This window comes from Pinus tabuliformis, chromosome 1_2, assembly GCF_031772625.1.
Source record: "Pinus tabuliformis cultivar Carrire ecotype Pingquan chromosome 1_2, CPIR1, whole genome shotgun sequence".
Taxonomy (NCBI): Eukaryota; Viridiplantae; Streptophyta; class Pinopsida; order Pinales; family Pinaceae; genus Pinus; species Pinus tabuliformis.
The window spans coordinates 1,120,163,928-1,120,190,510 of NC_142298.1; the positions used below are offsets into that span (position 1 = coordinate 1,120,163,928).

Here is a 26,583-nt window from a genome sequence, read left to right on the forward strand (position 1 = left end):
AGGTGCAACCAACACATAGGTTAGTATGGCAACATGGTGCATCAATGGTACATAATGCAGAACAGTGATGGGTACAGTCATGATTAATGAAGTGTGATGAGATGCAACATAGCGATGATGGGTGCAGCATGGTGCAGCGCGGTAAGGTGCAGCATGATGAGGAAATGCAACACAATGATAGGTGAAGGAGTCACCTTGGAGAATCAGTTGAAGCAACATGTCTTCAATTGATCTCATGTATCATCTTCTTAGAGATGATCTATGTTCTTATCTAGATAAGTCAAAGTGTTGACTTCTGTTGTAAATGTACTCTCTCTCTCTCTCTACTGAACTATTGAAGAACATATAAGAACAATTGATCAAGGGTTTCTCCACATTGGGGTTTGTCCCTCACTAGCGTCACATCTTGTGTCTTCTTGTCTTGGCTTGTCTTCTGCAATTTATGTTTATATTCTATCTGCAGTTTACTTTAAAGCTCATGTGATTGCTAATCTGGAAAAGATATTGAGCTAACTGTGAAAATTGAAATAAATTGCTCTAAGCATAGAAAATACCTAAAATTAACATGGTATCAGAGCTGAGGTCAAGGCAATGCCCAAGCAAGAGTGAAAGAGCAATCACCGGAGACAGTCGGGAAAGGACAAAAGGATCAGTGGATTCCTCATCCCTCTTCAAATTCACCTAGGGTGAAGTCGAAGCAGAGAATATTATCAGAATGGCGCAGTGGAAGTTTTTGATGGCCTACCAAAAGATCACTTCATTGGGAAGTTTTGATCTAAGGGTGGAAGGAAAGGCAAATGCCTTGGTTGCAATAAGTTTGGCTGTTATGCGAAGGAGTGTTCGAATGGGAGAGACACATCTCTTGATGAAGATAACAATCATTCTAGGGACATCTTATGACAAGTAATGCAGGTCGTCAATCATTGATTCCCAATCATTGAATGACAAGTAATGCAGGTCATCAAGGAAATGGCCGACTCTTCAAAGAAAGCAAGGAACCCCAAGTATGAAGAATCAAATGTTTTTGATAAGATACAGAAGCATTATCTTGTATTGGCCCTCTCCTTCAGATTCTTTGGGAATCTGGCTTGTTGATTGTAGTGCTTCAAGGCACTTCATCGGATACAAGTGTGCACTCTCTAATATGGTAGAGATGGAAACAATCGTGGGATTATATTTGGAGCCAATGCCACCTATCCTGGAAAGGGTGTAGGAAATGTTACCTCTCAATTGAATGAGGGTAACTCTATTCATTTACAGAATCTCTTTTATGTAACTGATCACAAGAAGAACCTGGTGTCCATTTCGGCAATGGAAGTCAAAGGTTACAGGGCGACACTCATCGATGGAAAGGTACATGTTTGAAAATAGAATTTTCAAAGATGTTTTTGAGTTCAGGGTTGTATCAAGTTGCAGGAAGTCCATTGGGGACCATGTCCATTGACACATAGCATCGGAGGCCTGTGAATTAGATGGTGATAGGGATGTCTGAATTCAAAAAGAGCATGAAAGTACATGTCTTAGACGTATCGAAGGAAAATATTACAAAGGGACCATTCCCTCATGTAGCAGGTCCATAGGTTTGGAACAACCTGACAGGGTTGAGATTCATGATCAGGAATCTCATGTATGCAGGTGGAAGAAAGCCCTCTATGGCTTGAAGCAAAACTCCCCAGGCGTAGTATGAGAGGATTGATAGCTATCAGATGAAGCTGAGATTCACCAAGAGTGAAGCCAATCCAAACCATTGTTTGAAGGTTGTGGATGATAGAACTCTTATACCAGCACCTTCTGAGGATGACCTTTTCAAACAGGTGCAGACCCTCTCACTTGTAGAAGTAAGAGGGAGTTGGATTCCAGATGTGGAATGGTAAACAGCAAGCCCGTGACTACCTCGAGGATCTTAACTTTCAGAAGTTATATGGTGATGATGCCGGACCAAGTTTGGGAAATGCCTTGAATTTCATAAAGTCATTTGCATTGATGTTCTTGGTGAACTTCCGTCCGGACATATGTTTTGCAGTTAGCATGGTGAGCTCATATTTGGTTGAGCCTCACTGGATTGGTGCCAAGAATCTTCTGATATATCTTCGGGGCACAATCTCTCATGGATTGAGATACATTGTGAAAAATATGAAGCTGCATGATTATTCGAATGTTGATTGGTCAGGCAGTGTGGAGGATCATTAGAGAACTTCTTAGCGCTAGTTCTCTTTGGCTTCTACTTCGATATCATGTATGAGCAGGAAGTAGAAGTTAGTTGCTATAAGCACCGCCGAGACCGAATACATAGCTACGAGTATGATCTTGTATGAAGCTGCCTAGTTGTGGAAGCTCTTCAGTGACCTGTTTGTACGCATGATGAATACCACTGTGATTCTCTGTGACAACCAGAGGGGGGATTCGATTATTGAGGAATCTCGTATTCGATGATTGCTCCAAAAGATAGACATGAGACACTGCCTTAGACATTAGAAAGCTGACGTAGAGGGCAGAAGTCGGAACCGCCGGGAACAACGGGAACTGTCGGGAATTGCCAGAACAACCGGGAAAGTTGACGTAGAGGGTAGAAGTCGGAACTATCGTAACTGTTGGGAATTGCCAGAACAGTCAGGAAAGCTGACATAGAGGGCAGAATCCAAAACTGCCGAGAAAGCTGACGTAGAGGGCAGAAGTTGGAACTACCGGGAATAGCCAGATCTGTCGGGAACTGCTAGAACTACCGGGAAAGCTGATGGAGAGGGCAGGAAAGGCCGACACAATCCTTAGAGGCTGACGCTAGGGTAGATTGGAGTTGGGGAGTTGTTGGAGTGTTTATCTGGGGTTTCAGTCGGAGCATCTGTCTCCGAAGGAGAGCACCATGCAAGGGACAACTAACTAACATTTGGACAGCTGTATGGTACTTAGCAGCAAGTACACCAAGCATGCAATGTTACAGCAAGCATGCAAGGGACAACAACTAATATTGGGACAACAACATGATACTTAGTGCAGCAAGCATGTATTGGTACAACTAGCATGCAAGGGACAACTAGCATGCAAGAACAAGCATGTTAAGGACAACAAGCATGCTAAGGACAATAAGCATGCTAGGGACAACAAGCAAGCAAGGGACAACAAGAAAGCAAGGTGCAGCCAACACATAGGTCAGTATGGCAACATGGTGCATCAATGGCACATAATGCAGTATAGTGATGGGTACAATCATGATTAATGAAGCGTGATGAGATGCATCATAGTGATGATGGGTGCAACATGATGATGAAATGTAGAACAACGATAGGTGAAGGAGTCACCTTGCAGAATCAGTTGAAGCAGCATGTCTTCAACTGACCTCATCTATCATCTTCTTAGAGATGATTCAGAGTTTGATGGAGACAAAGAAACTGGGGTATCTACTTCTGGTTATGCTATGAGCCTTGGATCAGGGGCTATCTCTTAGAGATCACGCAAAAAATCAATTCCAGCAGATTCCATAATATAGGAAAAATATGTGGCAGTAGCTAAGGCAACAAAAGAAATTGTGTGGCTTAGGAAAATTTTGGAAGATTTGCAAGTGAAAGAAGTACATTCAACTCCACTCATGATTGACAACACCTCTGCGATAAAGTTGGCCAAGAACCCAAACTTCCATGATCGAACGAAGCACATCAATACAAAATACGATCTTATTCGACATCATGTTGAGACCAAGACAATCCATCTACGCAATGAGCAGATTGCAGACATCTTCACTAAAGCGCTGGGAAGAGAAAAGCTTGAAATATTCAGAACAATGCTTGGACTCACCAACATCCCTTCAGATTAAGGGGGGAAAATGTTGACACCTAATCATGGGGATTTGGTGAACATTTGTAAATAATGTAAATAATAAATAATGGAAAAGGAAGAGTCATCGGGAGGTGAAACCCAAGAGTCACTCCCTCATGTATATAACTATGAACAATCTAAATGAATAAACACAATCACATTTGAGGAGTCACCTCCTGGCCTGACAGGATATAACTAGTGCATTATATCCATATTTCTTCTTTTCTTTTTGGGAAGGAGACATAGAAAGAAAATGGCATTTCTGGTGGACATGAATGGATGAAACAAACTAACTAGAGATCTTCTTCCTAACAGTGACTGCCATTGGCAATTAAGCTTCTTCTACTCATCTAGATTGTAGTCTACAAATGTTATGGCATGCCACATCGTCTCAAGAGTGAGTGGTCTAGAGCATGTTTCACCTACCTTGGGTATTCATGGGGTCCTATAAACAAAAATATGAAGTGTTCTTGTCTTCCAAGCTTAGCAACCTCGTCTTATGTCTCTTCTAAGTGAGCTCACTTGAAGAAAAATGCATGAGTTTGTTGCGGGTTGCAAAATAGGCGAGAAAAACCTTCTTAAAGACCTCTTCAATATCCTTGTTGCTTTAATCTTCTCTGTCCAAAGCCAGCAAATGACCACACTTCCATATCCCTATGGTTCCTCCTTTGGTTGGGGGAGTGGGACCTTACAATCCATTCCTCTCTCTTCTTGTAGATTTAGGCACTTCCCAAATGAGAATGGGAATGTAATTGTCCATAGTAGGTTGGAGATGATTCCACAAAATTGTTTTCAGTGAGTAGAGGGTAGACCAAAAAAAAAAAAAACCCAAATTGGACACCATAGTGACCTTGTATGAATAAATTGAGTGAAACAAAAGTTGGGTAAAGAGCAAACCATATGCCAATCAACAGAAGAAGGGCTTTAATCTGAGAGCGTTGAGTGATGATTCACGAAATTGCACAGAAGGCACAATCATTTTGCCACAAATTGTGATGAACGAACATGCAGGCATAAAGCATGTATGAGGTTAATCCATCCATGATAGGCCATGGTCCTAAGGCTGGCTAAAACCATGATTTCCTAAGCGCATAATGTGAAAATTTCACTATGCAAATTCTATTGCAGAAACTGGGATTAATTCTTCTATCTAATAATTAATTAAGCAATTTATTGTTATGGCAACAACAAATTAATCACACTACAATATTCACAAATAAAAATACTGCGGAAGCTAAACTGGAAACTAAGAAAATATTGGCACACACAAAATTATGACAGTTATTTTTGGACAAAAGTCCTCGGAAAAACCAACTTGAGAAAACCGGTGCAGTAGCTGAGGGTTTTTATTATTAAGCAACAGTGAGAATCTGCGTTGTTGTTGACTATGCATTGCTGCCAACACTGCTTCTGCACTCAGCGACTGACTACTACTAGTTTGCAATTATCACTCTAGAATCTGACCGCATCAACTAACACTGATCCATCCTGCTACTGAATACTATGGGACCCCGTATCAAGGTAATGATTGATGAGGAAGACACCTCAATGGACCCTGCCCATACCTCCACACAACTCTGAACTCTAGTCTACTCATATTGTTGTTGCTACAACTCTGTTGCTATCTCTGCACTGCTGTCACAACTACTGCAATAATGAGTTTGGTCTCCTCAGATCTTGAAGCATTAGCTTCCATAGGTTACTCCCTCTGAAGCTAGACAACCTCTAAGTCTCGATCTCCCTATGGAAAATCTCTCTACTCTCTCTTGGAAACTTGTGTTGTCCTCTTGCACTCGAAACTAGACTGCGAAGCTCTGCGTTGGGAATCTTCTAGTTGGAATTGCTCCTGCATACTTGGCAATTCGCACTGCCCATGTCACTGCAACTAGGCAATTCGCATTGCCTGTGTCACTGCAACTAGTTCTGCAATTGTCTCACATGCACTAGCTGCAACTAGTTCTGCTAACACTGAATCCTGCTACTGAATATTGTGCGCCCTTGTCAAAAAGGTGATGGTCCTGCTGTAACAATATGGAACTGATCTAATTGATCTTGCCCATTCTCGCACAGTTGAGTCTCATACTTCTCTTAGATATGGTGACCCACTATCTCCTTTTGAGTCTTGTTCCTTACTGAGACCTTTCTTCGCTTTGCGATTCTCACTAGACAACTCACACTTCCTCTAGTACCTATTTTTGGCAACTAGAAGTCGATCTGCTTCCTAGATCTCCATTTTGGCTAACTAGCATGGCCTCCTCTGGCAATCTCATATGACCATCTCTGGAAAGATGCAAAATCTGCGAAACTCAAAAACTGGGATGGAAATCTCCCTCTTTCACTTGCTCGATTGCTAGCTCTGCCTAGCGAAAATTACTGAGTTGTTGCCCCCTTTGCCTATTGAAATCACTCGAACTGGCAAGCCAAAATTTTATGCCAACCTGCACTGAAAAATCGAATTGCCCAACAATTCGTACTACCTAGCTTAGACTTTGTGCAACCCCCAGAAATTCATCTTACTGCTCCCTCTAAATAATGGTTTTCTTCCTCTACTTTTGAGTTTCCTCGTCTAATCAAAATCACTTCGATACCATGCGAAAATTTCACTGCTAAAATTCTATTGCAACAACTAGAATTAATTCTTCTAACTAATAATTAATTAAGCAATTTATTGCTACAACAACAACGAATTAATCACACCGCAACCTTCACAAATAAAGATATTGCGAAAGTAAAATGGAAACTGAGAAAATATTGGCACACACAAAAAAGTATGATACTATTATCTTTGGACATAAGTCCCCGAAAAAACCCAACTTGGGAAAATCAGTGCAACAGCTGAGGGTTTTTATTATTAAGCAGCATTGAAAATTTTTGAGTACAATAAATATCGCCAAACTAGCGAATCTATCCAAGAGAAATATTAGCAAAAATTATCTCAGGGATTTTACCCTCTCCCCAAGCAATCCCGATGTAACTGTCATATACGCAACACAAATCTTTAAAATACTTCAAAGACGTAAATGTCCATAGTAACACATGTAATTGTATATTGAATACTGTATAAGAATTGATATGATATATTTTCAATTGAGAATGAGGGCCTGCTTATATACCTAGGCAGGTGTCGTTTCATTAATGGTCATGTCTCTAAGACATCCCTCTTCATTAGTAACTAACTAACCATTAATTAATTAATTATTATTTATTATTATTATATTTATATTTATATTTATATTTATTATTTTTATATGAATTATATTCATAACACCCGACATTGTCTAACCTCTGAAAGGCTCGCTGTCCAAGTGATTTGCGCAAGCCTTGCGTCACTCTAGCGCTACCTACCAAACGCATTGCCTAAATCGACTGCTAATGTAGCTGTCTTGCCTACTGCTGACTGAGAAAATGCTTCTCCGACCCTATGGAAAACTTTCCTGGCCTTTGGAACTAAAAACGTCTTCCTCTTTAGTTGGATTGAATTGCCCTCTTGAGGCTCTATGTAGCCTCTTGGAGAAAATCTCGGCCTCCTCTTTCTGACTCTTCGAAATTGGAAAAGGTCTTTTGAACTCACTATCCCTGGCCCCTTCTCTAGCATAAACTTTTCCGACAACTGTTGTTGTTCTCTAGAGAAATCGATCTTCAAGTGTCACAAGTGTGTTTCTTCATCTACCCATCGACTCCTTATAATTTCACTATGGGACTCTGACAACCAAGGTTAAACCTTAATCAATGGATGAGATTATTCCTAGTCGATCCATGTGAGTTTCAAGATAATTCTCACCTTTCTCAATTAATACTAATTAATTGACCAGATTTTGTAAGTTTAGACTTTGAAAATATTTAAAAAATTGGTTAATAATCTAATTGAGACATTTCTAGGTGGAATTTCCACAACGATATCTGGGTTATCAAGTATTCTTATGCTTTAGCCTCTTCACGAAGTTTCGAGACTAGAACATCTCCAATGCTATAAAAACTAACACATAACATTATGTGACAATAATGGTGAATAGAGTTATGGCTAGGGGGTGATAAAACCATGAATATCTTGTGCTCCAAGTTATGGATCTCACTATGCTTCCAGACCTTGCTAGAGTACCTTGATAGTACTGCCCATCCTTGCCATAACACTTTCCTCAACCTCTAGAGTCCAAACTTAGCATATACCTGGCACCTACACTAATGTCATTTGGCTTCACCTGAAACTCATTCCACTCATTCCAGCCTCCGAGAATTTTTTATGACGATTGTGTATAATTCGTTTAAAAGGTACACATAATGTACCCGTTTTCTATTGTTAATGGCATTGTACTTATATTTATTAGTAGATAGTAAAATACTAAATTTAATGGCAAATGATACTTTATAAAGTTAAGCTTATGAAAAATTTGGGGAACACATGTTCTTCATGTTATGATTCCGATAGAGTTGTGACAGATAGCCTTAATACGATGAAACAATGTGATATTATTATTGTCAATTTATTGTTCTTTCATACTATATAATGATCTTCTGTATATGCCTCATTGGTCTTGAATTTATTGTTGATTATTTTAGGGCATCAACAACTACATAATGTTCTGTTCTTGTTCAAAGTGTTTACTGGGCTTTTTCTTGTCTAATGAGACAGAGTATTTCAACTAGGGCATACACTGACGCCGTTCCATCGTTGATAATAATCAGCGATGCCCTTTAAGCTTTGTTGATATTAATTTTCATAATATAAAAAGCATTATTTCAAACAAAAAGTAAAGGTGTTATGTAGCTTTCAAGGCATGAATTGCAGCAACTGTCTTATATGAAATACATCCTCTTCAGAACAAATTATCCTTCCAAGAGGAGGATTGCATCATATTCCATCAACCCTCATTCACTGAAGGTTCATCTAGCACATTAATAGACTGTAATAATGATAGAATAAGGATTGTGTATCTCTGAATCTCCCAGTGTCTTTATGTGCAAACTTGAAACCATTCTCCCAAAGATCATATATCTATGATTAGTGTTTGTTGGAATTTCTAAGTCTAACCCGTTAGAAACCCTTTATGTACTATCTGATTTATTTCTACCTACTTGTTCTGATAATTAACAAGTTATTTACCATGTAAATACCGGAAAAAAATACAAGTGCATGCTCAACACATTACAAATCATCAATTGAAGGAAATAGAAACAAGCACACAAGTGACACCGTTGTTTTTGGACTAATGCCTCTGAAAAAACCCAATGCGGGAAAACCGGTGTAGCGATTTGAGGGTTTGATTTATTAAGCAATTTCAGAATACAATTTGGGTGTCAAATCCAGCTCACCCAACAAAGAAAAATCTCAGCAATAGTACCTCTCTACTCATAAGCAGATATTCTGGCTGAAACCTCGAATAAACACTCTGACAGCTCCACAACTCCAATCTGCCCCACGAAACCTCAGCGTCAGCGTCTAGGGACTACGTCATCCTTTCTCTGGCCCAGCGTTAGCCCAGTGTCACTCTCGCTTGGCCTGCATCAGCCTCTAGAGGCCCGGTGTCAGTCCTCTGGCCCTCTGAGGCACTGCGCAGCTCCTAGCTGCCTCTACGTGAGCCCTGGCTGGCTCTACCTGAACCCTTGGCTGGTTTTGCATCCCTCTCTCCAGCTATTGCGTTGATCCTCCCAGTGCTATCTCTGCCTCTCTGCTTCTGTATTCACTGCCCTTCAACTACAACTTTGATCACTCTCTCAACCTTTTCAGCAAACCCAGCCCCAGAAAGTCAACATCTTGATCTCTTGGTGTGTTCTCCAAGTGACCCTCAAACCTGTTCTTATACTTTTCTCATTGACAAATCAACGATCGAGATTAAGTCTTTAATCAACGACTAAGATAGATCTGACTTGATCCATGACTTTTGGACCATTCTAACACGGTTTTATATTAATTCACATTAATATTTTATTTTCCCTAAGTTTAGACTTAAGAACTCCATTAAAAATATTAATTATTTTACTATCTCCCAAACTGTTTAGAATCTGCCCAAACCCTTCTGGGTATTGGAGATCTCATGTGCCTTAGTCTTTCCACAAATTTTCATGGCTAGAGCACATCCGATGCTACCCCAAATCAACAGCGTTCTTATTCACGATGTTGGAACCATTTATCTAATTGAAATGCCTTACAATGCTAAGCCACTAAAATGCCTCCAATCTTATAATAACACTACATTATTCCCTTATTCTCTAGCCTTGGTTTGCATAAAAATGATCTTAGATAACCTTGGAGCTTTCTGATTAATGCTTCTTGATTCAAAACTTGGATTTTGGTCTTTGTAACTTTTTATGAATTTTGCATTTTTATCCGAAGTTGGGGCACCAAGAATGCTTTTTAGGATCTGAGATGGTTCTCTAAGAAGTCGGCAAAGCAGGTCAGCCTTTATTTGATATTTGGATGATATAAAGACCTTGATGCATATGAACAAAGATGTGTATCTTAAATTAAAATATAGTACCACGACTATTTGCCTTCAACTGTCATTATAAGCACCTGTAAATGGTCTTAAATTCTGATGTCTCCAATAATATGTGTCATGAACATATGTTTCCAATGAAAGGCTTGTTTTGGTTGGTTACAAATTGTTGGGGGTAAAATATTGAGAAACTCGATAATGATTTTACTTCCATTTTACAGTGGTATCTCATCTGGACGCAAGCAAGAACTGTAAGGAAAAGATTGCAGCAGCGTATGCACTGAACAAAGGAGTTAAGGCTGAGATTAGTCAAGTGCAATTACAACGTGTAAAGAAAAATTCCAGCTATAGGAGAAATATCGATGATGTAATTAAACAAACCCCAAAGAAGCTACGACAAAAGAAATTGACATCTTATTGAGTACCCAGTAATAAGTGAACACTAACGAGGATGCCTTGAGAATAATTTTACTTCTAATCAATATAGAGTATATGCGCAACAATCGGTTGAGTTTTGAGGGAAGCAATCATATTTTTTAATATAATATGTTCTGCTTCCTTTATATCCATTGGTAAGGAAGTAGTCGTATTTTTTAATATTATCTGTTATGCTCTTTTGATGCAACTTGATAGATTGGATATTAGACACAGCTATAAAAGATATGGGAAAAATTGTTTCAAACTTTATTTAATTTGGTATATTAATATTCTTCAATGGGCAATCTATTATATTTACATGTTGATGGAATATACATGAATTATGTATAATTACAGAAAGAAGTAAGAAACAATCTTCGGTTTTTTTTTCATAATGCTGATGTCGAAACTATGCACTTCTTTCTTTTGTTATAAGCTCTTGGGGGAGCATAATGTATAAATATATGTTTTCAACTTATGCTTTAAAGGATACTACATCTTAGCCTGCTAAAATGCAAATTTAGTAAATGATTTTGTTGAGTTTATAACTATAATGTAATATATTTTTGTTAATAATCAAATTCAATTATATTACATAATGAGCTTTATCCTTCCTAGAAGGATTTTGCTGTTGAAAGTTCCTTTTATTCTAAAAATGAAGTTTCCATGGTTGAAATGGTGTCTTCTATCTCAATGAGTGTTTTTGGGTCATCTCATTTTAAATGGAACTTGGATTGGAGGGGTTTATTGGACTTTCTTGTACCTTAAACTGCAGATTTCTCAAAATTCAAATTATTTTGTAACATCTCTATGGCTTTACTGCTCCTTAACTCTAGATTTCTGAAAATTCAAATTATTCAACGACTCAATATGTTTATGTAGCTTGGAGACATCATTTAGCACTCTTCTCATAGCCTTGGAGCACACCTTTGGTAATCTCAATATACAATCTCAATATACAATCTGGCCTGATTATTGATTATTAAGTGGACTTTATTCATATCATGGACTCAAATTATTATATTCATGAGGTGACGTTTGATTTTCAAGCTTAACAACCTTAGATGCATAGCTGCAGGCATAATCTTCCACTAGTGGATCTAATAAAATCCTTTATTAACCAAAATTATAAGTATTTGCTAAAGGTTGGTATTATTGTTTTGGCCTTTTGCCACTCATGAGAGAAATTTTGAGGTCAAAAATGTGTTGGTATTATTGTTTTGGCCTTTTGCCACTCATGAGAGAAATTTTGAGGTCAAAAATGTGTTGAAGAATGTAGCTAGTGTCAGTCTTCATAATTTTACTTGAGTCATGATGGAATATATCTGTCAAAAGAATTTATTATTATTATTAATTTGACTTATTAAAGCATGGGTTTCATGCTTGGGTCAATGATCTATAGGTCAAAGCACCCATTGAGTGCCCTAGGAATTTTGGAGTCAAATTTATTATATGAACCCTTCTGGGGAACATTTTTTTTGGTCATGATGAACCCTCCATCCAGTAACAGCTCAAGCCGGCCTCAAAAGCTCTTAAATTGACCCTATCTACAAGTCGGTCTATCAACTATTCATGCCAGCTCAATAATAGACAGAAACAACTATAAATACCCAATTAAACTCGTCCCAATTGGAGGAAGTTTGATGGATTACAGAGCAGCGAAGTTACAAGACCAAAGTTACCCACAGTTACATGTCAAAGTATGCTATAGACCAAAGTTACCTATTTTTACAGGTCAAAGTTGCCATTGTAGAATGAAGGCTAATGTTGCAGGGTGAGGACAAAGACTATTGTTCCAGAAAAAAATAGATTGTAACGGTAAAGTTAATGGTCTTGGTTATCTCATCTTGATTTGAATCTACAGAAGGAAGAGTTATTGACTGGGTTTCCCCTATATGGGGGTTTTGCCCTAGTTGAGTGCCCACATTTGGTGTCTCCTTGTTTTTATGCTTTTGATAGTTATTTGATGAACAAAGAAATAATAACTATAAGAAAAAGAAGAACCTATTTAAGAAATCACAAGCATCTATCAAAAGAAAAGAGAAATCAATATAATAAAGATCTGATCTCATTGCCCTAGATTTCTCAACATGGTATCAGAGCTTGGTTCACGTACACAAGGGAAGGAAGGACATCACAAAGGCATACAAGATAAGCAAAGGTAGTCCTTTACTCAGGGTTGGGCTCTTAGAAAAGGAAGATCCAAATTTTGGGCTTATCTAGAAGCCCTAATTACAGTGATAAGACCAAATTCCTTAGCAAATAGAGCGAGTTGTTGAACATTTTAAAAGGCTATGTTTTAAGGGATCAAGAAGTTAGTCCTCTAGCCCAAGAAAGGCTGTATATCCTGGTAAGAAGAGTGCAGTTCTGAGTATGTAAAACAAGGACTGAAATCTCTATTGAAAGGGTTTGAATTCACCATGTTAACTCCATCTGAATTATGGGCATGAATATGAATCTATATATCTGCAATTAGTCCACAGATCTGAACCACAAAATAATACTTAAATTGAAGCCAAATAACATCCTTAAAGCTAATAGTTTATACCAAGTCATATTCTTAAGACGAAGTTCAGTGCATAGTTACAATTGTTTAGAGTCTTAGAAATAACTGTGACAAAGTTACAGTCTTCTAAATCAAAGAAGCCAAGGGATCTATGCAAAATGGACGGAAAGCTATGCAACTATATATAGAGTTTCAAGCCTCAAACAGTAACATAAAAGCCGAACTCAAAGGATCACAGTGTTTGATCTATTTGTTGAAAAGAATTTGCATTCCTTAGGAAATAAGTATCAATCCTATCAAAGAAAGTGAAAGAAAAATCCATCAAAAAGGAGCAATGTATATTAGCCTTTGAACGAGCCTCTTCTAATAATGTCAAGGAGATCAATTCCTAAACAGTAAAATAACTTGTTTAGTCAGTCTTTCATCAGTCAAAGTCAAGTAAGTATTATTTTTGTTCTTTATGCTTCAATCTAACAACATGTTTTTCAAGATTTCAAGCAAAAGCTTTTAGCATCTTGGGACTGGTTTTGCTGTCAAAAATCAGCATGAGTAGTTCATAGCATCTTGAAAGAAGCACTTGCGGCAGATCTTGGAAGACCAAGGTAAGTAATTTTTGAGGTATGTATAATTACCTTATTCATTCAGAATCTAACTTAAAAATAAATTAGGATTTTGGGATTTTTTTTTAGGGTTTGAAATCTTCATATTATTGAAGGTTGTTGGCATTTAAAAATTTGTTAGTATTTAACCCCATAGAAACCCTAGTTTGGTCTTAAGTATTCGAAGGTAGTCTAGAATAAAATGATGGCAAAATTTGGACTCTATAACTGATGTTTCGAATAGAAACTTAGACTTAAAATTTGGTATTCTCCCTCTCTATAGGTTTCACATCATAAATATGCTTCTACACTTGTGTATTTTGGTAGTACTTAAATGATGCACGTACATAGTGAGGAAAGCAAAAGTTTAGCTAGATATGTTGATCTTATGATGAATCTTGAAAATGATAAAAAGACTTGTAAGAAGTTTTGTTGTAGAGGAAAAGAAGTTTTGTTGTAGAGGAAATCCTTCAATAAGGAAACCCTACTAAGTTTGTAAAAGGAGCAACTCAAGGCACATTCAAAGTTCACATAATCTATAACTAGTCTGCCTCACACAAACAATGTATGATTATTTACTATACATTACTAACTCTCTCATATTTAGGTTTTCAAATCATAAGGATTCTTGATGGGGTGATTAATTTCTTGATTAAATCTACCCTCGTCATATTATCAACTTTATTTATGAAACACTAACCTTTAGGGTTCATTGTAAAACCTTAACCTAAGGGTATGTCGATGAAACCCTAGTCTACTTAGGGTGTGTACAGTGAAATTCTTAGGATATGTTGACAATAATATTGAAACCCTGGTCCTCTTAGAGTTGTTAATAAAGAACCAATGATGAAAAGTCTATTCTCGTAATATTTAGGGGTTTGGTATTATTATGACAAAATCCTAGTCTTTTAGGGTTTGTTGTTAATGTCCTAGTAATAAACCAAAATCTTAGATAATTTAGGGTTTATTGCTAATGAATTGAAACCTTAGGCTTTTAGGTTTTGGTGAATTAAGGTTTATAGACAAAATCCTTGCAATGACTAAAAGGAGGTCCTAGGAATGAAATCCTTGGAATGTATTCTTCTGCTCAATCAAAACCCTAACTTGATTAAAATTGTTGTATATCTAACATTGATGTATTTTTCTAGGGTTTATCTAAGTATTGATATGAGTTTCTAGTACATGATAATAGAACCCTAGATATGCATATGCTAGTATGCTAACTTGATTATTGTTGTATCTAGGGTATATAACAAAAACCCTAGTAAAGTCTATCATGAAGTCCTAAATGCACAATATTGAAACTCTAGATGTATAATATTATTATGGAATTGTTGAAATATCTCAAAGATGAAGTCTAGGGTTTATGACAAAACCCTAGCAAGAAGTTGAAGTCTAGTATATCATAGGATGTGTCTCTTGCGGTTTATGATCCTAACACCATTTAGGAACTTGATGTCTAAAGCTTAAATGTTTTAACTTTTAATGCTTCCATTATGATGACATGATATAGTTGACTTCATGCTTTTTTATACTTTACTTGGTTGTACTTGTTGTTGAACTATTGCAGGTACGTATTCTTCAGGATGATGAAGATATTCATAAGTAAAGATGACTTGATGATGTTGCTAAGCATGATAAATAAAGGAAGTTGTAAGAATGATGATGATGACCATGATGTTTTTAAAGCATTGAAAGTTTCTCTGATGTTATAAGAAGGAAGTAGTTGATCTCCTTAAGTTAAGAGGGAGTCTGTTAAAAGAAAAAGTACATCTCTCTAGTTGAGAGGGAGGGCATATTATGACAGTCATGATGAATACCTTGAAGAAAGAATGAATGAAATAACTACAGATAGATATTCATGTTTCATAAAGTTGCAAATTTGAGGATGTATTTGGTGTTGTTGAAGAAATGAAAGAAGAAGAAAGCTTTCGACAAATTATATATGAATAGCTTGATGATGAAAGCAACATCAAGATGATTGAGGACCCTAAAGGTTTGTGTTTACTTATATATATATACATATATTTGAAAGTTTATTGTTGATTGGGGTTTGTGTTCGTATAGGTAAATCTCTCCATAAAAAGGTTGGTCAGTCTAGAAGCATGCTTGGTCAAATGGATATATTTGATTTTAGTTGATAGGGAGAGATGAAGCATCTAATGGAAAGATGTTTGCGAGGAAATCTAGCCAACCTATGTGTTGATGCCTAGATCCTGAAGAGAGAGGGTGGCGTTGGTCATGGAGCTCCAACTTTGGATACGCACCTAGATCCCTGGGTTTATGGTAGAGCATGTCTGATGGTACATATAGTGGTTGAAAGCTTGCGAGTCCATCTCAGTCCCACCCGGATAGAATACCCTGGTCATGTATTTAGTTCGTAGCATTGCATGAGCTAGAACTCTTCATAGTTCATTTCATTTTGAGATCTTCCATGTACCTTCATATGTATGTAATTATGAATACCTCCCTAGTTGAAAGGGAGTGTTGAAGAATGTAACTAGTGTTGGTCTTCCAATTGTACATGAGTCATGATGTAATATATTTGTCAAAAGAAATTATTATTATTATTAATTTGACTTATTAAAGCATGTTTTTCATGCTTGGGTCAATGGTCTATAGGTCAAAGCACCCATTGAGTTCCCTAGGAATTTTTGAGTCAAATTTATTATGTAAACCCTTCTTGGGATCATTTATTTTGGTCATGATGAATCCTCCATCCATGAATAGAACGGCCTCAAAATCTCTTAAATTGACCCTGTCTACAAGTCGGTCTGTTAACTATTCATGTCGGCTCAATTATAGATAGAAACAACTATAAATACCCAAGTAAACTCGTCCCAATTAGAGGGAGTTCGATGGATTACAGAGTAGCGAAGTTACAGGACCAAAGGTACCCTTAGTTGCAGGTCAAAGTATGCTATAGACCGAAGTTACCAATTGTTACAGGTCGAAGTTGCCATCACAAAACAAAGGTTAATGTTGCAAGTCGAAGGCAAAGACCACTGTTGCAAAATAAGAAAGGTTGTAGCCCTATTTGTTTAGTTTGATGGATGGAGGGGTAAATTCAATGGTTCTGGTTATCTCATCTTGTTTTGAATCTACTGAAGGAATAATTCTTGACTGGGCTTCCCCCCATAGGGGTTTTTCCCTGGTTGAGTGCCTACATTTGGTGTCTCCTTGTTTTTATGGTTTCGATAGTTGTTTGATGAACAAAGAAATAATAATTATAAGAAGAAGAGCTTAATTAAGAAATCACAAGTATCTATCAAAAGAAAAGAGAAATCAATATAATAGTGATTTAATCTCATTTCCTTAAATTTCTCAACAAAATGGACCTCCTAAGGAAAATAATAGATAATAATAAAATAAGAATTATGAATTTGCAATTCACTTTTTGCACCACATTGCATATAACCATGATTAAATTCAATTGAAAAGTTGTACCAAATTAAAATTAATAATAAAAAAATTAGTGATGTGACTATATATAAAAGTAAGCTTTTCAAGAAAAATTCATTGTCATTGCATTTGCACTTTATACTTGTTAAATTTAGCAACTAGGGCCAAAATTCACATTGGACAGCTCATATGAGGCAACTCATATTTTTTTTGGATTCCTATCTCTGAGAAGTGTAAGATTGATCTAAAGATCATCCCATTCTGACATGTTCAAATGAAGTTATGAATTTATTTTGATTATGGACAAATTGTCAAGGTCAGCCAGCAAACTCATGTAGGCTCAGAAGCCCCATAGTCACATATATTCATCATCAACTTTTGCCTATAAATACATGATGCCTCCTCCTCATTTGGACATACTTCACTCACTCATCTTCTCTCTCCTACTTTGATTGGGTACGAAAATTAGAAGCTGTTGTCCACACGTTCAAAGACAAGGAAGGATTTTTCTATTTCAGCATTGACCAGATTTGACCGAAAATTTCAGACGCTGTTTTGACTGTGTTGACCATGCGTTGACTTGTTTTTGGTGCGATTTTGGGTGGAGGAATTCTTTCCTAGCAGGCCGCAGGTTTGGGCACAAGAACTGAGGCAATTTGACCTCTTGTTTGACCAGCGTTCACTGTACTAGGGTTGGCCACAGGGTTGACTTTTGTTGACCAGTTTTGACTGGAATTTTTCAGACTATTTTGGGTTGATTAGGTTTGTTGTTGGATTCCGAAGTTCACTGGGTTTCATCGAACTGAATTGAGGAAGAAATCTGCCCTGTTGACCAGCGTTGACTTTCTGGTTAGGGCTTTCTATTTTTGTTGTTTCACTGATAAGATTTTCACTGTGATTGGACAAGTGAATATTATACATTGTACTCTCTCTATGTCGAACTTTTGAAGAATTATAAGAAGAATTGATCAAGGGTTTTCCCACATTGGGGTTTGTCCCTGGCTAGTGCTATATCTTGTGTTCTCTTGTCTTGGCTAGTCTTCTACTATTATTGTTTATGTTCTATCTGCATTTTACTATCACGTTGATGTGATTGCTAAACTGTATATTGATATTGGGCTAATAAAGAAATTGAAGTAAAATTGTTCTAAGCATAAAACATACCATTGTTATCCTAAAATTAACAATACTTAAATAACTTAAAATAAATTATAAATATAAATTCAGAAATTCTTCATTGTATAATATATTATTAATTATAATTTGTATTATAAAATTTATACTATTTAAATTATATAATAACATGTAATTAAGATGCTATATGAAAATCAAATAATATAATATAATAAATGTAATATATTATAGAGGAGGATGGGGGTCTCGCGGAGTCACCGTAAGGGTTTAGGCTAATCTAGCCGCAGGAGCGCAGTATATCGGGCGAAGCGCGGAACGGACAACACAGTTTGGGTTCTAGGGTTTCGGTGTTTCGGTTACTGACAGCGACCAGACTAACCTACAGTTGGCCAGGATGGAGGACCGCGAGGAGACCGAGCTGGTCGACTAATCTGCCGACCCCCTTGAAGGCTTCGACATTTTCGGTTATCCTAATCATCCACCTGCTACCGATACCGTAAACTCCGCCGACCAGTTTGCTGCACCTAGGGTTCCGCTGCCATCATCCTGCGCCTCGCTTCCGCTTGAAGCTTCGCCGCTATCACCTGGATCCGCCCTTCTCCTTACATCATTCTCGCCTGAAGACTTCACCATCGACTTTCCGACCTCGCCCCGCAGGAATTGCCTCTCTGGACCTTCAATTTCGGCTGTATCACCTCCACCTGACCCTAAAGGGATTTCACCTGTCTCGGCGCCCCCAAACCCCACCGAGGTAGAGAAGGACCAGAGGCCTAACCCCTTGAATTCGGCTGAAATTAGGACATCGGGCAGCTTCAGCACGTCGGCCCTAATCCCTCAGGCCATCAACCGCTCCCCCAGGGCTGAGGGCTCAAATCCGCTCTCTGATCACCCTACTGCTCCGAGATCCAAGAAGACGAAGTGCGTCAGGGAAACGGTGAAAGATATCACAGTACAATTCGGCGACCCATCAAATTTTGAAGAAACCATGGCACTGGCCCGCACGACCTTGGTAGGGCATGTGCGCGGGCGTTCATACTCGGCGGACAGACTGAAGGCATGGGCAAAAGAGATCTGGGGCGGTTTGTTCACAGAGCTGCCAGACGTAATTGAACTCCCTAGGGGCTGGTTCTCCATCCATTTTGCAAAAGAGGAGCACACAAACACTGTATTGGCGCAATACTGGCATATAGAGATGGCTCCAGTACTCCTGAAAAGATGGAGCCCTCTTTTCGATCCGGATCGGGAGCAGATTGGTGCTAGACCAAAATGGGTCCGCCTGCCGGGGCTTCCGATTCAATATTGGTCCGAGGAAGCATTCATTAAAATAGGGAATGCACTGGGAACATATTTGGATCACGATCGATCCTACAAGGACACAAATAAGCAGATCATGGCTCGCATACTGGTCTATTTGGACACCAGGGAGGGGTTAGAAGGAAAAATGACTTTGAGATGGGGGAATTTCAGTAAATCACAGTTACTGGATTACGAAGGGGTTCCCTTCAGGTGCAATAGATGCCGCCAAATAGGACATGTGTACAAGGATTGCCCACTAAACTCCTGCCAGGAAGGATCTCCCAAACAAACTCGATCGACAGCCGGCGGGGTCTCTACAACTGCACCAATATCTCCGAGGACCGGTGGACTCCCAACAGTACAGCGATCGCCATTGCAGAATGCAGTACCTCCCGTCCCGCCACCACGTGAGCTCGAGCATCAGAAAGCTCCGCCATCGCCTCCATTGACCAGGGCACGGGCAGCAGCAGCGGCCGTGAATGTTCCAGGTACTCTCCCTAACTCTCTCTTTATCACATCTGATATATCATATGCGCATAAAATCTCCACTACATGCACTATGGTACAGTGTGATATTCCCCATCCTCCCTCTCTTTCATCGGCACAACCCTCGCTTCCGTTCCCCTCTCCGCCCCCCTCGCCCCCCTCATCCAGATCATCATCATCTCATCCTTACTCCCTCCGTCCCCGTGCTCCCCGCCCGGAATCCTCTCCATCTTTGGGCCTGGGTATTGTTCCCTTTGATCCTGGGTACTCATCAACCCGAGGACGTAAATCAAACCTCACAAAAGCCATCAGACATGCGGGTGCTGAAGTCGCAGCCGGGCGTCAAGCCACCATCGTAGGGGTCCTTAGAGCAACTAACCCCCCTAAAACTGGTCCGCCATGAAGATTATCTCTTTCAATTGTAGGGGCCTGGCTAGCACCCCAAAAAAGCTAGCCCTTAAACGACTTTTTGAAGTCGAGATCCCGGATATCATCTTTCTTCAAGAAACCCTTGGATCTGAAGAAGACTGTATTCGAGCACTAGCCTCTGTCGGGACCAAATGGAATTTCATTGCCTCGGATGCTATGGGAAGATCCGGAGGACTGGCGCTAGGTTATAACCCCATAACCATTAGGCTGGAGTCTTCTTGGGGTGGACAGGGTTTCCTTGGTGCAGACATCTTTTGCAGTGATCTTGGCTGTCCCCTGAGAATCATCAATATCTATGGGCCCTGTCACCATAGGGAACTCTTCTGGAGAAACCTTCTCAGCCGCAACCTCCTATCAATCGACCATACCATTATAGGGGGAGACCTGAATTTTTCCATGGGATTCACTGAATCATGGGGAGAGGCGGCACAGATAGACCCCATCACAGATTACATAAGCAGACTACTGGAGCAACATGATTTCATTGACATCCCTGTGCAGAAGCCGCAACCCACTTGGAGAAACAGAAGAACGGGAGATGCTGCACTGGCCAGAAGGTTGGATAGATTTTTGATGAAAGGTCCCCTGATCCATCGGCTGCAATCTTACAAGCAATGGGTAAGCACTGGAGGCATCTCAGATCATCAACCCATTGCCTTGGAAATTTTTGGGCCTCACCAGAAGCCCAAGGCCCCCTTCAAATTCAACCATCTGTGGCTACAAGATCCAAGCTTCTCAGGTTTGGTCACATCTTTCTGGAAAGCTCACCCCATCGACAGAGAACCCTCGTTGGCCAGGGGCTTTGTAAAGAATCTTACAGAGCTAAAACACCTAGTGATCAATTGGGCAAAGGAGAAAAAGAAAAAAGAAGATGAGCACCTCTCAAAGATCGAAAATGACTTAGAGGGTCTCCTGGATGAGCGAAATTTAGGGTTCATATCACAGGATGACAAGAATAAGCTTGTGGAATTGGAGAACCAAAAGAACATCATCCTAAAAGGGAGGGAAGAATCTATCAGACTTCGAAGTAGAGCCATCTGGCTGCAAGCGGGAGATGAAAATTCCAGATTCTTCCACAACTTCGCAAAGGGAAGGAAAGTGGCAAACACCATTTGGAATCTACCTTTGCCAGAGGGAGGCCTGGCGGACACCTTCAATAAGCTATCAAACCTGAGATCCACACTTCAGGAACCTTTACAAAAATCCGGCTGGCACAAATCTAGCAGAAATCATCAATGTGGCTGGTCACTTCCCCCGGTTTATCGAGGAGGATGATGCAGAAGACTTAGAAGCTCCTGTCACGATGGCTGAACTAGAAAGTACGATCAAATGGTTCAAAAAGGAGAAAAGCCCTGGACCGGATGGATGGACTATCGAGTTCTATGCAGCATTTTTCGAACTCCTGGGCGAGGATATACTTAAGGTGGTAGAAGAGAGCCGATCCACTGGTAGCATATACCATGCCATCAACTCTACTTTCATCGCCCTTATACCCAAATCTGATAATCCATCCTCATTTGATGATTTCCGCCCCATATCCCTCTGCAATGTGCTATACAAGATCATTTCCAAGATCATAGCTAATAGGATCAAGCCCATCCTTTCCAGACATATCTCTCCCCATCAATTTTCTTTTCTGGAGAACCGGCAGATTCATGAAGCCATTGGCTCGGCACAAGAAGCTATTCACTCTATCTGGACCAAGCACCTCAAATGTATCTTGCTAAAAATCGACCTCTCCAAAGCATTTGATCGGGTAAGCTGGCTGTACATCAAAATGATCCTCATTCATACGGGTTTCCCTCTCACCCTCATCAACTGGATCATGGCATGCATCACCTCTCCTACTTTCAGCATCCTGATTAATGGATCCGCCTCACATTTTTTTCACTCTGAAAGAGGGCTTCGTCAAGGTTGCCCACTCTCGCCATTACTCTTCCTTTTGGTTATCGAAGCCCTCAGCAGACTTCTCATCACTGCAAATCGGGAGGGATCTATTAGGGGTCTAAAAATCTCCGACATCTGCTACCTCACCCATCTTCTATTCGTAGATGATGTACTAATACTACTGGATGGCAGCGTACAAGATACTACCACTTTCTCTCACATCCTTGAACTCTTCTCCAAGGCAACAGGAATGGAAGTAAACAGAGCAAAATCATCTATCACCATGACAGGCACATCGGTAAACGAATCTCACACTGCTAGCATGGCATTCCCATACAACACTCAGCCACTGGAAAGGGGGCTCAAATACTTGGGATACTGGCTCAAGCCGACCAGTCAGAAGATCGCGGATTGGGTATGGCTAGTATCGAAGATAGAGAAAAGACTATCATGCTGGAGCCTCAGATACCTCTCCAGGGCAGGGAGACTAATCCTCATAAGATCTGTACTAGAAGCCACCCCTGTATTTTGGATGGCTTTGGCCTGGATCCCTCGGAACATATTAGCAAAATTGCAGCAGCTCTGTAATAGATACCTATGGGCTGGGAATCAGGACAAACGTACTTTTGCATGGATAGGGTGGAACAAGATCGCCCTTCCTAAGAAATGGGGTGGCTGGGGTTTAAAGGAGCTCTCGATTTTTGCAAAAGCACTAGCTGGTAAGATGGGATGGGCCCTTCTGACATCTCAAAGTCTATGGACCAAGATCACTTACCACAAATATATCTGGCCTCTCACCATACTCGACTGGGCAAGACTTCCGGGATGGAACAAATCAGGCATTTCTTCGATATGGAAGGCTCTCTTACACTCATTCCCTCTCATCAGGGACAATCTAGTATGGCGCATCAGAGCAGGCAACAAAGCTAGAATCGGACTTGACCCATGGTCCGGCTGCGGTGGTAGACATGCGCTCCCACAAGAACTCATCGCATACCTCTCGGCTCACAACATAAAAGTCATATCTCAGATAGCTGATCCCGATCAATCAGATATTTTCCATCAGGCATGGAAATCTGCAAATCAATTAAACCTTCCGCAGAGATGGCATACCACTTGGGACGAATACAGGGAGGCATTAGTGGAATCACACATTCACATATCTGAGGGACCGGACGAGCTAATATGGCACCGAGCGGATCATGGAGTATATACTCCCAAGGACGGGTACATACATCTCATTGAGCCCAAAAAGCCTACAGAATGTGCAAGCTGGTGGAAGAACCTTTGGAAACTCTCCGCCTCCTCTCGATCAAAACTATTCAGCTGGTGTCTATTGAGAAATAAAATTCCCACAGGAGACCAACTCATGAAACGAGCCATTCACGGACCCACCTGGTGCGTACTGTGCAAGGCGGACTCGGAATCCATTGATCATTTATTCCTGCAGTGTCGGGCTACAAAAACCTTATGGAGCAATCTCAAGCCACACACAAATTATGTAGGCGAATGGACAGGATTGAATATCAACGGTGCATGGATCGAATGGGGTAAAAATAACAGAGGGTCAAAATTGATAAATCTGCCCATCATCGTAAACTGGTCAATTTGGAAATCGCGGAACAATATCATCTTTGAGAACAAGCCTATCCATTGGCCCATGCTGGAGGCAAGCATTATCGCTGCTCTGAGAGAACTGCCTGAACCTCCTCCTCCAAAAGCTCGCCAACCTGCCCCGCCCCCTCCCATCGACACCAGCTTGCCATGGGCATTCTTCAATGGCGCTGCCAACACTCACAGCAGTGGAGGAGGTTTCATCCTCCACACTAATGAAAACCATCACTACAGGATCAAAGCAGGATTAGAAGCCGGTACAAACAACTTCGCTGAGCTCATTACCCTTCGCCATCTTCTTCACTTCGCTCTGAGACACCATTGCACTAGTATCAACATTTATGGGGACTCTCAGATCATCATTAATTGGATAAATGGCACTGCGAATTGTCACATGCACTCACTCAGCACTATTTTACATGAAGCACTTGATCTCAAATCAGCTTTTAACCATATCTCCATCTCTCATATCTACAGGGAGCATAATAGGAGTGCCGACAAACTTTCCAAGGAGGCAGCGTTGATGGACAGAGGCATATGGGAGATCACGGAGACCATCAATCAACAGGAGCATACATTTTACCATCGACCTTATATAGATCCAGGGTATCCAACCCTGGATCAGCATGCAGCACCATAGCATCTATATATATTTTGACTACAGCTCTACAGACATATACTGTTATTTTGTAAATTTTGAAGGCAAGAACAGCACACTGATAATACACGGATAGCATACCCTGCGTGGTAGTGCAACAGAGAAGAACTGAAATATCATGTAAATAACAGACTCTCATGTATAAACTGATCATCAATGAAATATTTTTGATTTTTCCAGAGGAAAAAAATGTAATATATTATATTATGTATTAATTTTATATTATATGTTAAGTTGATTTGATATATAACATAAAGAGAAATAATATATAATGTAAAAAATATATAATAACATGTAATTAATATACTATATGAAAATCAAATAATAAATATAATATATTATATTATGTATTAATTTTATATTATATGTTGAGTTGAGTTGATTTGATATGATACATAACATAAAAAAGGATATATAATATAAAAGAAGAATATAATATATATTCTATAACATTTAGATTATTTTTCATAATATTATATATAATAATATATAATGTTAATATAATATATATATTATTTATATTAATATAATCATAACGAAATGAATTGAGTTGTATTTAAAATTAAAGAAATAAATTTAATTTATATTTATGAGTAGTTATAATATAAGATTTATATACATTGAAATTTTAGACCTTTTCTTGCCCCAAGCTATGTTGAACTGAAGTCAGGGCAAACTTCAATGTTGAATAGAAGGATGATCTTCTTAAAAAAAATGTTACTTCCAGGAATGTGTGAGAATCGATTGACTTTTGATGGCTCATGGCACAATTTATTCTCTCCACAATTGGATACTATCCTCAACCTCTCCCCTTGAGATTTGAAAAATCCTATAAGAAATTTGAGAATCTTTGCTACGTGATTTCTTCCACGTAATGGTGGAAATTAAACTCCTAAGGTTAGCCTGAAATTTGTAAAGGCCATGCCCCCAACAATGAAAATGTCGAAGGGGACAATGATGTTGTTGCTCCTTATGAACTCATACAATTGAACTTCTAATAAAAACTCAACCATTATTACACAATTGAAGGCACTAGCCGCTTTACTACTACTATCTACTTAAGTTGAAACTAATACCTATCCATTAGGCTCACTCTAATCAAGAGGTCAGGACCAAGTGTCGTAAAATGGTCAAAAATGAAAGTGCTTAGAACTGATTTGAACCTGAACGACCGGATAAAGCTCGTCCTCTTGATTCCGGCGTTGCAAACGGTTCGAAAAACGGTCTCCGTATGCAGAAGTTATGCCAAAAACAAAATCGCCTAATGACTCTTAATTTTTGAATTTTTTCAAAAAAAAAAAGAAGAATATTCCATAGAATATTCATTGGAATATTCTAGGGAATATCCCTTTTGGGCATCGAATGGCAAGATGCCACGTGGCAAGACCGGAGGCCGCCACGTGGCCCAAGGTGACATCAACATTAATAGGCGCATGTTTAAAATTTTGGTCGAATTGTGGTTTGAACCTGCAACCACCCATAGGAAAATGCAGCACCTTACGAATGCACCACCTGGATCATAGTTGTTATATGGGTGGTGGAAAAGTTTTATGAAGTTTAAACGTGGTTTGAGTGGGGTCCTAAGGGGGCCAACCCCTAACAGCCAGCCCCCATTCCATATGCCCTTACGCCCAAAACTGTGGGCCTAGACCCTTAACCTCTGGCACAGAATCCCATGCAAACAACCAACCCGGAATTTGTGGTCACATTCGTGCTAAAAATGGAGTTAATTGTCAGTTAGCATGGCGGAAAATTTGGTGGAGCACAAATTTGGGCAGTGCCACCATAATTGGCGGAGCTAACTAGACTTCAACTACAGTTAGCTGGAGTGATTCAGGCTAAACTGGAGGAAATCTTCAATGAGCCATAACTTTGGCTAGGAAAGTCTGTTTTGGACGAATTTTTTTTTTG

The 26,583-nt window shown here is 39.4% G+C and overlaps 2 protein-coding genes across 2 annotated transcripts in view; both read left to right on the forward strand.

The window, feature by feature from the left end:
• Positions 1-10,966, forward strand: part of UVR3 (DNA photolyase family protein) — a 303,194-nt gene extending 292,228 nt beyond the window's left edge. The window contains exon 14 of the mRNA XM_089396602.1: positions 10,466-10,966. Coding sequence (XP_089252728.1) covers positions 10,466-10,665 — 200 coding nt within the window. The 3' untranslated portion in view covers positions 10,666-10,966. The remainder of the gene's footprint in view (positions 1-10,465) is intronic.
• Positions 10,967-20,483: 9,517 nt separating this feature from the next.
• LOC149210068 (uncharacterized) lies at positions 20,484-21,788 on the forward strand. The gene has a single exon (XM_089398854.1). It carries the CDS (start codon positions 20,484-20,486, stop codon positions 21,786-21,788), a length of 1,305 nt encoding a protein of 434 aa, XP_089254980.1.
• The last annotated feature ends 4,795 nt before the right edge of the window (positions 21,789-26,583 follow it).

Excerpts from the sequence above, each read along its gene's own strand:
- LOC149210068 (XM_089398854.1), top strand. The coding sequence starts at position 20,484 with ATGAAGATTATCTCTTTCAATTGTAGGGGCCTGGCTAGCACCCCAAAA.